This window comes from Pteropus medius, unplaced genomic scaffold, assembly GCF_902729225.1.
Source record: "Pteropus medius unplaced genomic scaffold, Ma_sr-lr_union100, whole genome shotgun sequence".
Taxonomy (NCBI): domain Eukaryota; kingdom Metazoa; phylum Chordata; class Mammalia; order Chiroptera; family Pteropodidae; genus Pteropus; species Pteropus medius.
This window is the reverse complement of record NW_024356249.1, coordinates 8,363,774-8,380,056: the sequence shown is the minus strand read 5'-3', so window position 1 is coordinate 8,380,056 and position 16,283 is coordinate 8,363,774. Positions and strand designations below refer to the sequence as shown.

At 33.6% G+C, this 16,283-nt stretch overlaps 1 protein-coding gene across 3 annotated transcripts in view; it reads left to right on the top strand.

The window, feature by feature from the left end:
• The window catches only part of MKLN1 (muskelin 1), a 291,211-nt gene that overhangs the window by 230,688 nt on the left and 44,240 nt on the right, over positions 1-16,283 (top strand). For all 3 annotated transcript variants that reach the window (XM_039860791.1, XM_039860790.1, XM_039860792.1), the window contains 3 exons: positions 3,611-3,823; positions 9,989-10,210; positions 12,759-12,888. In XM_039860791.1, the coding sequence (XP_039716725.1) occupies positions 3,611-3,823; positions 9,989-10,210; positions 12,759-12,888 (565 nt within the window). The remainder of the gene's footprint in view (positions 1-3,610; positions 3,824-9,988; positions 10,211-12,758; positions 12,889-16,283) is intronic.

Below are 16,283 nucleotides of genomic sequence, written 5' to 3'. Positions count from 1 at the left end.
CACTTAATAGTTTAAATATTTGATTCCATTCCTTTCTAGCTTGTAAGGTTTGTGCTGAGAAGTCTGAGGGTAATCTAATGGATTTTCCTTTATATGTTACCATCATCTTTTCCCTGGCTGCCCTGAGAATTCTGTCTCTGTCATTGATTTTTGATAACTTTAATACAATGTGTCTTGGTTGATGGTCTTTTTGGGTTGAGATTAACTGGTGTTCTGTTGACTTCTTGAATTTCAAGCTCCAGCTCATTCCTTAGAAATTCTCGTTCACTATTTGTCTGAAAATTCTTTCTAGTCTCTGCTCCTTTTCCTCACCTTCGGTAATGTCCATTCTTTTTATGTTTCCTCTCCTGATGGTATCAGATAGTTCTTGTATTTCTCTTTCATTATTTTTCGTTCTTCGGTGTCTCACTTCTTCCTTCTGATTATTTCTAGATTTCTGTCTTTGATATTACTCATCCTTTCCTCCATTTGGTTGACTTTATTTCCTAAGCTTGTTATTTCATTTTTCACCTCTTGCAGTGTGTTCTTCATCTCAAGAAGTTCTATTTGGTTCCTTTTGAGGGTGTCAGTCTCCTCTCTCTACTCATCTAGTTGTTTTTTCAATTCCTGAAATTGTTGATTTGAGTTGTTTTGGATCTCATTGAGTTTTTTCGGAAGTATCATCTTGAATTGTCTGTCATTTTAAGTTGCATATTTCTACATCTATAAGCTCATTTTCTGGAGATTTTTCTCTTTCTTTCTGAGATGCCTTGTCACTGTGGTTGTTCATAGTGTTTAATGGACTATTTCTCTGCCTGAGCATTACTGGAAGTGTATTCTGTTGTTTTTCCAGAAAGATTTATTATATAAAGTTCTCTTTAGCCTATTGCAAAGAAGGCACTTTTCTTTTGGTTTCCAGTAGATGGCATCTAAGCCTCTTGGATCCCTGCTTTGTATAAAGCCTAAATATCTTTTTTATTTTCTTGTAGATTTTAATCACACTTGCTACTCTCAGTTTCAACCCCTGTCAGTGTTAGCAACAGTTTCGGTAGTGTTTGCTCAGATTCCCCTGGGGCTCTGTGGTTATCGTTCTCGTAGAATATGGGGAACGGGCCCCTCTGGGTTGGGAGTTGGAGGCTGTGGCTCAGCCTCGGTTTTGCAACCGCAGCCAATAAAAACTGTTGTTTCTCTGCAGCCCCATCCTACTTTTCTGCATTCTGCCCTGATGACTGGGTCCTGCTGCCGGCTGCTAGAAGTTCCGGCACTTCCAGGCAGGCTGATCGGGGAAGTCACTGCATCTTCACATCTCCCGCTTCCTCCTGCAGGGAGCTCTAGCGGCTGAGAGAGGCAACTTCTTTATTTCTCCCAGTCCACTGCCCAGCACCCGGGGTTCTGACCTGTGGTAGCTCTTATGCGCAGATCCCATGCTCAGATGTGCTGGTGTGCAGTTTGGGTGTTTTTTGTTGAGTTTTAGATGTTCAGCATATTGTTGTTTCAAGGGGAGAGATCCATGGACATAGTTAAATCTCCATTTACTTCAGTCTTCTTTAATATCTCAGCACTCTTGAAATTTCAAGGTTAGAGGTTGGCTATTTTTATTAAATGAATTCCAGCGTTTTTTGTTTTTTTGTTTTTTTTTTTTTGCTATTTTAAATAGAACTTAATTTTTTAAAGTTTCCATTTGTTTGCTGTTAGTATAGAGAAGTAAATGGTTTTTCATTAATATTGGCTTTGTATGTTTCTTTTCTAAATCTGCTTATTATTTCTAATAGTTTCTTTGTTGATTTCTTAGGATTTTTCAACAGTCATGTCATCTATGAATAGGGACAGTTTTATTTCTTTTTACTCTTTTTCTATCATAACTTTCTATTTTATTTTTTAAATTAATGCCTAATTGCACTGACTTGGACTTCCAGTACAGTGTTAAATAAAAGAAGTGGGAATAGACATCCTTATCTTGTTACAGATCCTACAGGAAAGCATTCAATAGTTCACCATTAAGCGAAAAATTAGATTTAGGATTTTTATACATTATTTATCAGATTTAGGAAGTTTCTAGTCCTAGTAGCTGTGACTTTTCATGAATATGTTGGATTTTATTAAATTCTTTTTATATATATTGATAATATCATGTTTTTTACCTTTAATTCTGTTAATGTGGTGAATTAGCCTGATCGATTTTCAAATGTAAATCAACTTTGCATTTCTGAGATAAACTCCTTTTAATCATGAAATATCCTTTTTATATATTGCTGCATTCAATTTGTTAATATTTTGTTAAACATTGGTTTTCGTATCTCAGTGCTTGAGGTATACTAGCTGCCTGTTTATTATTTCTCCTCCTCCTCCTTTGTGATAATTGTTGCTTGGTTTCAGTGTTATGTTGTCCTCATAAAATAAATTAGGAATGGACTAGAATATAGATTACAAATAGAGAAGGTATTTCCCTTTGTTTTTGAAAAATTTTATGTAAAATTGGTATTATTTCTTCCTTAAGTGTTTGATAAAATTTGCTAGTGCTTATAAGTAGGAATGGCATTCTCTGTGGGAAGATTTTAAATTATGAGTTCAATTTTTTAGTAGTTATAATGACTTCATATTTTCTCTTTCATCCTGTGTCAATTTTGACAAGGTAAATTTTTTTCAAGGAATATGCCTATTTTATCTATATTGTCAGATTTTTCTTGTTCTTCATAATAGTCCCTTAATTCTTTTCAACTTCTAGTGAGCCTCTAGTAATATTTCTGCTTTCATTTATGACATTGGCAATTTGTATTTTCATTTTTAAAAAATTAGCCTTGCTAATATTTATAATTTTATTAATCTTTCCAAAAACCAACTTTGTTAATTTTGTCTGTTTTCTATTCTATTCCTATTCATTATTTTCTTTTAACTTAGAGAATAATTGTTCAACATTTTAATAGCACTTGTGCTAATTAAGCTGAAGTAAGAAGTTCTGTTACTCTCCTATTCAATTTCAAATTTCACACTCTAGGAAATATATCATCAATTTATTATATATTCATCTTTGTTTTTGAGATTATTTAATTATGGAAGAAATTATTTGTAAATAATATTTTCACCTTATTTACTAAAGATTGACAAAAATCTTTAAAAATAAGTTTTAAAATAGTAACTGGTATGAATACTAAAATGCGGATTTAAATTAATATCTGATTTAATAACACTAATGTCAGACTATTCTTCATACCTAATGCCTTATTCCTTCATTTAATCTAAATAATAATGCTAGATTACTCTTCCCATAATACTGCTTTTTAAATCTTATGTCCTGCTCTAAAAACCTATAATAGTTTTTTATTGTTTGCAAGATTATATCCTGTCTCCTCTCTTGGTCACTCCTCTCTTGGTCACAAACAGACTTCCTGTTTCTACCTTACACTTCAACTCTCTTATTTCTGCAGCAAGAATTCTTCATCTCAGTCATAACCACACACATTGTATGAAGTATATTTTTGCTTTTCTTTCTCTTATCTTCTGGAAAAAGATCTTCTGTGAGTTTCTGAGCAAACCTTATAATGAAAGTCAACAAAAAGGGACATTTAATTTTATTTTCTTTGAACCTAGGTTCAAATTCTTTGAATTTTTTCTTTTCTTTTTTTCTCCACAGAATGGTCCTAGTGCCAGATCATGTCATAAAATGTGTATTGACATTCAACGAAGGCAAATCTACACATTGGGGCGTTATTTGGATTCCTCTGTGAGGAACAGCAAATCTCTGAAAAGTGACTTCTACCGTTATGACATTGACACAAATACGTGGATGTTACTCAGTGAAGATACTGCTGCTGATGGAGGGCCGAAATTGGTGTTTGATCATCAGGTTTGGTGCACAGATCAATATATGATAGAATTAATTAGTGCTTAGTAACTCTTACTCTTAGGGTTTATTTCACATGTTATGCTGAGTTGTCTGTTAGTGATTTCCATTACAAAGACCTATGACAGATAATAAAAATAACTATTTTTTCAGGAGGTATAAAGTTACTCTTAAAATTTTTTTTCTCTTTTTTAGTTCAGGATAAAATACTAAGATCTCAGAACACAATTGTGGATTTATAAAAACTATAGATAGAGTAGAAAGAGCAGTACATATTAGGAAAAATAAATTTAGTTTTATAAATACCCATAAATTATAACAATAAAATGTGCCCTTTTAAAACTTTTTTTTTTTTCGGTATTCCTGGTAGAAATTTAAAATTACTTTATAATGAGTTCAAGAATTTAAATCTAGGGCTTTTCTTCCAATTCAAGTGTAACATATTTACTTTTGTACGTAGTCAGAAACTCGTTATAAAACAGGAATTTGTCATAAACTAGATGAAGTTTAAACTCAACATCAGTAAAAATCGTATAATGGTGAGGTACACAAGAAAACTATAATACAGATGGTGATATTGTAAGCCATTTTAATATTAATATGCATATAGTTCTCATCACCATCCCCATCAGTGTCATTACCATTGAATTTGCATTGAATACTTATTCCATATCAGTTCAGTATAGTTCAGTACCTCAAACAAAATAGTAAAGTAACTTTGAATCCTATAAATAGATTCAACCCAGGTCCAAAGTGTTTTTGGAGTATGGGGGAGAAAAAGACTTTTAAAAATCTGTAACGTTATATTAATGAACATAGAATTATCTTGTACTTTAAAAATGGAAGGTGGTGCTAGAATTATGATAGAATCTAGCTTAGGCCTATTTTATCTCCTATCTTATATACAAGTTAAAACCCAAGTCTTTATTTATTGTTCCTTTACAGATTTTTGTTAATTCTTTGCTTTGAAATTATCCTACTGCTATATTTATATTAACAAGAGGTTATTAGTAGGAGAATGGTAAGTAAAAGAGGAGTGGGTTATGTACCTATCAAGTAAGTAGTGGGTGGAAAATCAAAAACATTAGTCTTCAAAGTACTCTCAGATTGAATTTGGAACGTCTGCTGGCTCTATGTAACTGAACTCTGCAAAGCTTTGTACTTCCCTGCTGACATCCTCAGTGTTTTCATGTGGAAAATAAGTACTCAAAAAAAAAAAGTTTGGCTTGTTCTGATCTTTTAAAAACAGAACATCAGCAGATAACATTGTGAGGGAAACAATTTATTTTCTTGCTTTTGACTGGTTACAAATTTTTTCACAAAAGATACTTATGTCTTTATTTTTATAAGTTGAAAAAAGAGTGGCTTAGGGGTAGTCTGAGTATAACACGTATATTGTCTTTGTATATAGCCTTTGTTTCTCCGGACTTTTATAAAATGATTGTTGCTTGGAAGCTAAGTTCTATTAAATAATGTTTGGTTTTCAACTGATTAGATGTTATAGCAGAACAGCAGGGGTGGAAAAAAACAGATTTTTCAGTGCTAATTCAGCTAACAACTAGGTCTGTGACCTTGAACAATTACACAATCTGTATAAGCCTTCATTTTCTCTTCTATTTCATGCAAATAAAGTTATATATTGGAACTTAACTCCAAAAATTACTTGGGGTTGTTCATGACACTTTAAGATTTGACACTCAATGTTCAGAGTTGAGAAGAACGTGAGACAGAGGCATTAAGATATGTTTAAAAGAGAAAGAGGCATTAAGATATGTTTAAAAGTTACATTGTCATTTTTAATTTAACATATTAAAACTTTTTTAATTCAGAGGCTTTTGTGTTTCTTAAGAACATAGTGGCAGGTTAGTTCGAAGCTTTCCATGTTGTTGCTTTGTGTGATTTTCAGGAATAATGAGAACCAAACAAAAAAGATTTTAAAAACACACATGCAGATCACATATTCAGCAAAACCAGGAGCCAAAGAAAACTCCTAATTTCTTGTAAGTTTAGCCAAAAACAGCTGAAATATCCAGAACCTGTATTAAAGCCCACAACAGTATAATGGGGGAGAACTAGGAATGCAGAGGGCGCCTCTAGCAGAGGTACGTCTTAATGGGAAGTATCGTGAGCAGGGCAGAAAGTTGAACCCAGGGCAACCATTGGGGGAGTCAGTAACATATCATGTGGAAAGTACCCAGAAAGGCCCAGAGGTGGTAGGTGTCAGAAAGCACCATCTTCTAAAAGTACAGGAAACACCATGACAAGTAAGGACCATTGGCTCCTTTTGCAATGTCTGGTGAAGGATTTGGGGGAGCTCAGGGCTTGAGATAGAAGCTCCCTAAACCAGATGAGGGTTCATGGAGTTAGAGAAGACGTGGCTTTACAGAAACACCATATTTTGAAGAAGCTATTTAATTCAGTAGCAACAGAGGAGGGAGTCCTTGAGCAAGAAAATTACCCTTTCATAGAAACCCTTTGTTATCTGGTACAGGGAAATTCAACTTATTTAAATGTGAAAACCTAAAAAGCAATAAACACCAAATCTTTAGAGGAGAAATTATCTGGTACAGGGAAATTCAACTTATTTAAATGTAAAAACCTAAAAAGCAATAAACACCAAATCTTTAGAGGGGTACTCTAAAGAAAAACAGTAAAAAGAAAAAGAACAGCAAAAAATCTTCACACAACAGCAAATGTAAATTATATTTCAGTATCTGAACATGAATTAAATAACTTAATGAAGCTTGAAACTGAAGAAAACTATAAAGCATAAATTCAAGAATGCTGATGAGATGAACAAATAATAGGAGCAGGTGAAACTGGACCTGGTAAAACTCAGGAAAGAAAGTGAAGAAAAACATAGTAATACTTTTAAAAATGAAGACTAATCTACAAGGAACATAATGAAGAATAGGAAGGATCATATAGGATAGAAATAGGATATGATATAGGATAGAAGAGCAGATAATAATGGAATAAGGATAGAAAAAGGATTAGCCAGAAAATTATGAAGAAGACAGGTAAAAGTAAGCCAATATACATATAACTAGAGGCATTAAAGACAGAAAACAGAACAATGGAACAGAACAAATATTTATAAATAAAATTTAAGACAACTTTCCTAAAGAAAGAAGACTATTCTACATATCAAAAGGACATGCTGTATTCAGGGAAAATTGAGGAAGGCATTCAACTCTAAGACATGTGTTAGTAACACTGAATTTCAAAGATAAAGAAGCCATTATTCAGGGCAAATAGGCAAAATGATCAGGTCACCTAAAAGAGAAATAAAATGAGACTGGTAACAGATTTCTCTACAGCTAAATTCAGTGCCAGGAAAACAATAGAGCAACACCTGGAAGGTATTCAGGAAAAGACAGTGTGAGTCAAGGATTTCATAGCCAAACTGTCCTTCAAGTTTGAACACTTTTTGAAGACATTACTAGAAAATGGAATACAAGCTAGCCAAGAAATGGCAGGAGAAACTTTAGTCAACGGATTGGAGATCTCAGCTCATTGACATTCTCCCTAGGTCAGTGTGGATCATTGGCAGGCTGAACATTTACTGTCCTCCTGCCCCGCATCCTGTGAAATGACAAGAGAATACATTAGTAACAGTGTTGAAAAACAGGAAAGAATGTGCTTGGAGAACTTAGAAATTTGGAGGAGGGGCAAAAATTCCTTTAAGGTAGAAAGCGGATAAGATCCGATCCAACCAGAAGAAACTGGAGTGTGTAAGATTGCAGCAGCTTGATTCTCAGAGTTTATTTAGCTAGGGCAAACATTAGATGGTCAGTTGGAGACCGAACATCAGGGCCTTCTTCAGTTTGACTGAGCAGCACGTAATTGTGAACTCATGTTGAATGTGGACATTGGAGCTAGAAAGATAGAGCAATACTCCCAGGGGCACTGGAGGAATCCCCAGTGGAACCCCCCACAACATCACATCTCATTTCTCCCCACCCAATTCCTTGAAGCAGGCTACTGTATATGCAACAGGCAGATGACTAGGGATTCTCAGATAAAATAAGGACTAGAACAACAACAAAAAATCCAAATATTTGAAGATAGTTCATACCATGAATCAGGAGTGCTGAACTCAACAAATTAAGAATTAACATAGAAAAGCAGTATTCTAAACTGAAGAGACCTTTAAGATAAGTGATATTTTTAGAGCAATTCAGGAGGCTATTGCATCCATGAGAAAGACAGATCTAGAAAAATTATAAATTGATTCAAAATAAAAACCTCAGTAAATTAACTAAAAAGCAGAACAGCCACAGTCACCTCTAAATGGTTACTAAATTAATGAGCTGAAATTATGAGAGATAAGTCAAACAGAGCAAAAGTCATGAAGTTTCATTACTGCCTACTAGGAGTTCTAGAAGAGAATGCAGGCCAAAACATAATCGCAAGGCAGAATGAAGAAAACTTCTAGAGCCGAAGACAGTTGTCAGAATGAAGTGCAGATCAGGATGAATGAAAAAGAATATCCCTATCTAGATACTCTTAATGACTTTTCAGAACTCAGGATTAAAAGAAAATCCTAAAAGCCACAGAGAAAAAACTGGTTACTTTTTTAGGCAAACAAATGAGACTAAGTACATCAAAATTAAATATCTCCACAAGGAAAGAGAAACTCCCTTTGTAGCCATATGAAGTAGAACCATAGGGGCTCGATAACTGTAGGAAACCTGGTAACAGAGATTGGCCAAAATTAGTATGAGTCTGTGAAAATATAAATTGGCTCACATCATGTAGATCCCTCAGGATTTTCAGCATGATCCCCAGGTATTTGGAGAGATTTGAGCCTTAAGTATTTAGGACAGGGTAATGTGACTCAGCTTCAGTGAAGTCCTAGACAGTGATATATATAGTAGGTGAATGAGGCCATAGTGAGTTGTCTTCAGCAATATATGGATTGCTTTTAATGATAGAATCATTTAAGATTAAAAAGTAGGAGCACTTTCTTTGGAGAACCAGGAACATGAAAACTTTGACATTTCAGTTTTGCAACCTTATTCACAAAGATTTCACCCTTGAGAAATAGATTTTCATCTTAATTTATGGAAGTGTGCCGGAAACCTGGGAAATGGCCAGTGAGTGGATCTTTTTAGTGCTATGTAAAGATTAGGAGATGCTAGAATCTTTTCCTTTTAATATTAATTTAAAAGTCTTTGCAATTATTAAAATAGCTTTTTATTAAAAACAGTCCAAAATAAATAGCAGAAGTAATTTGATGGGAGAAGAGAAGTTAACATACAATGGCTAGTATTTGTGCTTTAGCAAAATAATAGATGTTTTATGTACACAATTTATTCTTTAAATGTAATTGTCACTTGTGTTCAACATCTAATTCCCAACTTGGACATATATATTCTTTGAAATAGAATTTAATTCTTATTGTCTAGTGAGAAATAGCTGTTTTCCCAGAGATATTTTTATGAAAAGCTATAATCTCCTTGAGTTAAATGAATCAAAGAATCAAGATTGGCTTTTGAACATGGGTTGTATAACATACCTCAGAGAAAATTAAATTTATGGTATTGTGTTAAAAGAAGGCAAGAGTCATCACAATGTAGATATCAGTCTGAAGACTGATTGCTATAAATGTCTTTTGTTTGTGTTACTGTATTTTGTAACATAATTTGAAGAGTTTTGTAAAATAAATGCCGTGAAATGTATTTAGCTGCTTCACATATGTGAATCACTTATTCACATATCTGCTCATTAAATGGTAGCAAGATTAATTGGATGTTTACCTAGAATAGAAAGGAGTTTTTATAAGGATGAAAAGGAGGGTGTGATCACTATTTACTGAGAGTATGATCTGTATTTACTGTTAGGTTTATAAATCAGTACCTCATGCATTCTTGGTTGATTTGGTAAAAATCATGCAGTTTCAAGAAAACATAAAGCCCTTTAACCCAACATATTTTACTCCTACTGAGAAAAATGGAAACATGAAAAAGTATTTAGAAATTCATCCTGAATCTGCCAGGTGGTGAGCAGTATTGCAATAAGTACATATGATAATCAGGGGTGGTCTTTATGTTATTAGATGAAGTTTAGTTTTTTTGAGAATCTAAATCTGCACACATTGGTTCGTTTTAGCACATACGACAGGAACAATCTAAAACGGTTCAATCTGTTGCCTTGTTCTGATAGATGTGTATGGACTCAGAAAAACATATGATCTACACCTTTGGTGGTAGAATTTTGACATGTAATGGCAGCGTAGACGACAGCAGAGCCAGTGAACCACAATTCAGTGGGTTGTTTGCTTTCAACTGTCAATGTCAAACCTGGAAACTTCTTCGAGAGGACTCCTGTAATGCTGGGCCTGAGGACATCCAGTCTCGGATAGGACACTGCATGCTATTTCACTCAGTAAGAATATTCTGTATATTGTATTATCTTATTTTGTCATGTGTATCTCAATAGGAAAAGAAGTGGTAAAATCTGATTCATTAGTAGGAGATCCAAACTTTGCATTAGAAATAAATGATTAGTGTTAGCAATGATAGACAAAAATAAAACTTTTAATAGTGAACTCATTTCTATCAATTTAGTAATTCCCAAGTAGTTATCACCTGAAAGTAATCTAGGCACTCTTATGACTAACTTCACTGCTTATATAGATACTGCAGCCTTTTCTCTTTCTTATACCTTTCTAGTTATTGATTTCTTTTAGTAACTAGAAGATCAATTTTTTATGTTCTTATTTTCCCCACTCTTCATTAAGCGTGAATAATTAAGAATTGACTTTATAGAATTAGAATTAAAATTGATCAGTAAAATCAACATACAGACTTTCTTTAGCCTTTTCACGTGTTATAGTGAAAACTTGGCCTTCTTTCTGTGAACATAATTTTTAAAATATATTGTGGAATATTTTAAACAGACCAAGTGAAGAGAAGAGCATGATAAATTTCTATGTACTCGTTTATCAGGTGCAGGAGTTATCAGTCTTCCTTTCTTCACTTTTCATGTATCTACTCTACTTATATTTCATTAATTTTTCTGATGTTTCTTTGATTTTTAAGTTTATTCTTAAATTGTATTGTGCTGGGATATTTTAAAGCAAATCTAGACTTTGTATCATTATACCTGTAAATGCCATACTGTATCCCTAACAGATAAGGACTTTTTAAAAACATAATCACAATACAAATATAATACATAACCAAAGTAAAAGCAATTTCTTAATATCATTTAATACATGGTATTTTTCTGAAGCAACTTTTCATAGTTGGTTTATTTGAGTCAGGATTCATAAAAGGTCTGCATGCTACATTTGGTTGTTAAGTCTCTTAAATCCCTTTTAATCTGTAACAGTACTCATACTTCCTATTTTTTCCCCCACATACCACTTATTTGTTAAAGAAACTGAATCTCTGTGCTTTAGAATTTCCTATATTCTTGATATGGCTGATTTTATCATCATCATCATCATCATCATATTTAACATGATCTTTTATCCTCCATATTTTCTTTAAGCTGGTAGTTAAATTCCGAGTCTTGATTTCAGATCTCCACTTTTTGAAGGGAGGTGATGGGGATGAGAGATACAAAAATACTTCATAGGTGATCTGATTGCAAAATATCAAGAGGCATTTAATGTGTAGTTGTCATACTTTTGGTGATATTAAAATTGTTCACTGAGTTCAGTCAACTTTTGACCTCATGGCTTTAGCAGCCTTTGATAGTCATTGGCTAGGTTGTAAAATGGTGATTTTTCCGATTGTATCATTTCTTCTGCATTTATAAACTGTGATCTATTATAAAAAGTACTCATTAACTATGTGGCTATCCTGATATGTAAACCACACAGGATAGGCAATAAAATGTTTAATTTTTTTCCTTTATCATTTCATATTGAGTTGATGCTCCAAAGTTAATGGATTTTTTTAAGTATTATTATGAACTCATCGATTTTTATGTATTTGATGTGTTTAATCCAATGATGTCATTGCTCTTTTTGATGCTCATTTTTTTTCTCTGTGGCCAGTAGGAGTGCCCCTCTCACAGTATATCCATGCATATGTGTGTGCGTGTGTATACATACATATATATATATCTTTTTTAATAAGAAAAATTGAATTGAATCATGAGTTCATGCCTATGTGTCCAATTCAAATTAAAGATTATAGAGTTTTTAAGTTAGTATCTTTGATTTTGTATTTGTTTATCTTTTAAGTTTAAAATTCTTCTTAATGTCATTATTATATTTACTTGTTCTGTTTTTAATAGTTTACAGAATAACAAAACTAACAACAAAAATCACTGAATGCTGTTTAAGATTGCTTTTTGATTACTTTTCTGTTGAGAATATAGCCCATTAAGGATGGATAGTCAAAAACATAAATTAAAATCACTAGAAATACTACTTCTTTGTGTGATCATCTTTCTGTTTGGTCATATCTTTATATACAGATAGGTTTATTTCATTTTTTTTTCAAATATCAGAGTTTTTTTTTCATTTGAGTTAATTTGGTTTTCTAGTTAAATAAAAGCATATACCTAGGTCTAAAGGCAAAACTGTAAGTCAAGGTACTTTCATAGAGATTTGGTTTTCATACCTGTCTTCCTGTTCTGCCTCTTCTCCTATAGGTAACTGTCCTTTATTAGTTTCCTTCTTTTGTTTCTTTTTGAACACATATACATTCCTTTTTCTCCTTTCTTATGCAGAGGCACCACCTTCTACATATTATTCTGCCCCGTGCTTTTTTTTACTTTAATAGGATACGCTAGAGATCACCTCTTAGCAGTATATATAAAGCTTCCTCATTCCTCTTTGTACCAGCATAGTACTTCATTGCATGAAATCTGTCATAAAATTACTTTTTAGAGGTTTAAATTTTTAAAAATTCATTCTGAAATCTTCACGGAAATGACAGCCTTCTCCGTTCTTTGCCCTTTTTTTCTTATTTTTCAGAAAAATCGTTGCTTATATGTATTTGGTGGCCAGCGATCGAAGACCTATTTGAATGATTTCTTTAGTTATGATGTGGACTCTGATCATGTAGACATAATATCAGATGGCACCAAGAAAGACTCTGGAATGGGTAAAGGCATTTAGCAATTTTTCTCTCATATCCTACTTAACTACTTTAGGTAGAAGACTGTAGCCTATTGTCTAACCATTCCTTCCTCCTTTCCCCATTTCTTTAATTGAAGTAATTCTGAGTGAAAGGAAGAAAACTACCAGCTAAATTATCCAATTCTGTTTAAAATATATGAATTATTATTATTTCTTTTAAACAGAAAATTATCTGAATTTCTAAAGTAATTATGTGTGTGCTTGCTGTGGGGAGGGGGCAGCTTTACAAGAGTTAATACCCTAAAAACTGTATTCTGTATTTACGAATCTTTTCCACTTTTGTTTTTTCTGTAGCGACTTATATTTTAGGCACTAGCATAGTAGAGTATATCTTTGTTCTGAGGAAGGGCTTCACGTAATTGGTAATGCCGTTTACGTTTACAAGCTCAGCAGCCAAGAAGTTATTCTCCTAGTAATAGGGTGATTGGTTTGAGATAGTCCCAGTTTTATTCATCTTGCTCTGGCATAATAATATATTCACTCTCAAATGTATCTTATTTTGGATGAATTACCCTACCTATGTTAACTAATACCCTACATATTTGTCACTTTGCTTATGATAATGGTTAGTATACACAGACGAATGGTATTTCTTTAAGGCTCAGTGGTGTAAAATGACTAATTTGAACAATAAGGTGAGAAATTAGATCAGCTTGCTTTTCCTTTTAGCTATTATTTATAAAAAACAGATCTTTTATTAAAATAGTTCATATTTAGGAGGGAAAATTTTTTTTATTAATGATAGCACCATAGTAAAAAATAAAAAGTGCGCATGAGGTAGTTGGCCCTCGGGATCCTTCTCCCATACCTCCTACTTGGTAGAGGCCAGAACTTTATTCTCTGGGGGAAATGAAATGATAGAGGCTCTGTGGAAGCCGAGAGGACAGAGAAGAAAATAGGACGATTAAACCTATAAATTAAATAGTGGAACTTCGAACCACTTCCCTGTTCCTATGATGCTAGACATGTTTCCTAGCAGAAGATTGGAGTCACCTTCTCTGGAGGAAATGTATGGCTTCAGAGCAAAGATTTTTGGATACTGTTGTTTGGGGATCTCCAGTCCTCCAGTAAAATGGCTAATCTTGCTGCATAGTCCCCAGGACAATGCCACTTTCACAGCCCAGTCCCAGTATAGTGTAGCCACAGTACACATACTATTTTCAATTAAGTTTTTTATTTCTTTACTCTTAATGAAATGTCAGTTAAGTATCTTTTGTATTAGGGCCTTCACCATGAAAGAGACAAACACAAAACAAATGTGAAAACAGAAATCTGGAGTAATGCACTGAACACAAGTAAATGAAAATAATGGTCAAGATCTATTTTCTTAGAGGAAAGGATTCTGCATCCGTAAAATGACAATAGGATGCAATCAAAGACCAGAGACTAGGAATAGCTTTTGGAAAATAAATTTTGTTAGAATAAAAAAGTAAAAGAGTTGTAAGAAATCTTAAAAATGGAGTTGGAAATTAGAGAAAATAAGAGTCTTAGAAAATCAATCCAGGAGGTCCAATATTGAACTAATAAGGATTTCTACAGTCATAGAGAACAAAGAAATTGGTGGAGACTAGATTATAAAATAAGTACCAGAAAATTTCCCTAAACTGAAAACCATTGGTCTCCAGATTATAAATGGCCCCCTACAGAAGTTAGTCAGTACATCAAATTTAGAAAAAAACAAAAAACAAGAACTTCACTCCGAAGGCACATCATTGTGCGTTGCAAAATTTCACATATCAGGCATAAAAGGACTATCTTCAAGGCTTCGAGTGTGAAATGAGGTCACATTCCAAAGGAACAGGACTTAGAATGTTGTACCTAGAATGATATTCTCAGCAACATTGGAAGCTATAAGATAAGGGGGAATAAGATCTTAAAAATTCTGAGGGAAAGTTATCATCAACCTAGAATTCTGTTTCTGGCCAAAATACCTGTGAAACAAATGGGAAGAAATACTATTTTTAGATATATAAGATTTATTAGTGGAATGTGTTTGCCTTATTCTAGGTAATAGGAAACCCAGAGAACCATGTCTTAAACAAATAGAGAATCTTTTCTCTCACAAAGTAAGAAATCCAGATGAAGATAATCTGGGATTGATGCCGTGACTTGAGCAATGTCATGAAGGCCCCCAAGTTCTTTTTAATCTTTCTGTTTTTCCATTCTTAACATGGCTGTAGCCTCGTGGTGGCAGTTGGCTGAAGCACCTCAAACATCATGTCTTCATTCCAGACAGGAAAAAAGGAAGGAGAGCAAAACTTGACCAGAAAGCTCCCTAGTTACAGTTCATTGACTAGAACTGTGAAACCTGGCTTCAAGAGAGTCTGGGAAAGTGAGCATTTAGCTTTTCCAGCCTTTATATAGTATATCGGAAGGAAATTGAAAATGGCTGTTGGGACATGCAATCAACAGTGCCTGCTACACGAGATTAAACAAAATGATAGATCTTTTTATTTGTTCTTGCTTAGGAAGTTACTACACCTTATACACTAACAAAAGGGAGCAAAAGTAAATAAAAAGAACACATAGGAGCTGGGAAAAAGGATCTAACACAGGAAAGCTCTGAAGGGACATCAAGATGATACCTGCACAGCAAACCTCTGAGCATCTAGTTCAAATTGGAGTGGGAGGACATAACATAGTAGACTTCTCTTCTTCACCAAAAGAGAGGTTTCCAGATAAAAGTAGACTCTCTAGGTATGTTTAGCATTTGGAATAGAAAGTTAATAGATAAATAACATCCAATGTAAAAGATTACGGAGAGGAACATAATAGGAAAAGCAAAAATTTTTACGAGAAAGGTGACATCACGGTCTGTTTCTTGGCTCTATGATGAGCAGTATTTCTCTAATCATAATGTAAAAACTACAATTTAACCAAAAATTTGGATAAAATTTAGTGGGAGGATAGGGTGAGGGGAATGGGGGGTAGTGGAAGTGTAGTAAAAACCTTCATCTATAACAAGGAGTCAGTAGGTGATGTCTAAAATAGCAGCCGAAGCTCTTATTTAGAAATATGGAAAGAAATACAGTAAATGACTAATAACGTTACTTAGCCTATCTAAAATTGTCTCTTATTTGTTTACTCATTTATTTTCTGCTACTGTAGGATAATCTAGAGGTATATGATTTAATGTTTGACTTCCTCTAGCTTTTAAGAAGTCATTCTAACTTTCCATTAAAATAACTAGGAGGAGAGGTAATACTTCCTCATAATGTTAATGTAGCTCTACCGGAAGATAGTGATTGATTTGACAAATAGGTATTGAAAACTAATACACACTGGCTTAGTGCTAGACTAAAATACAGTGGAACAAGATGATTGTGGTATCTCAAAGTACTTATAATCTAGCTAGTAGAT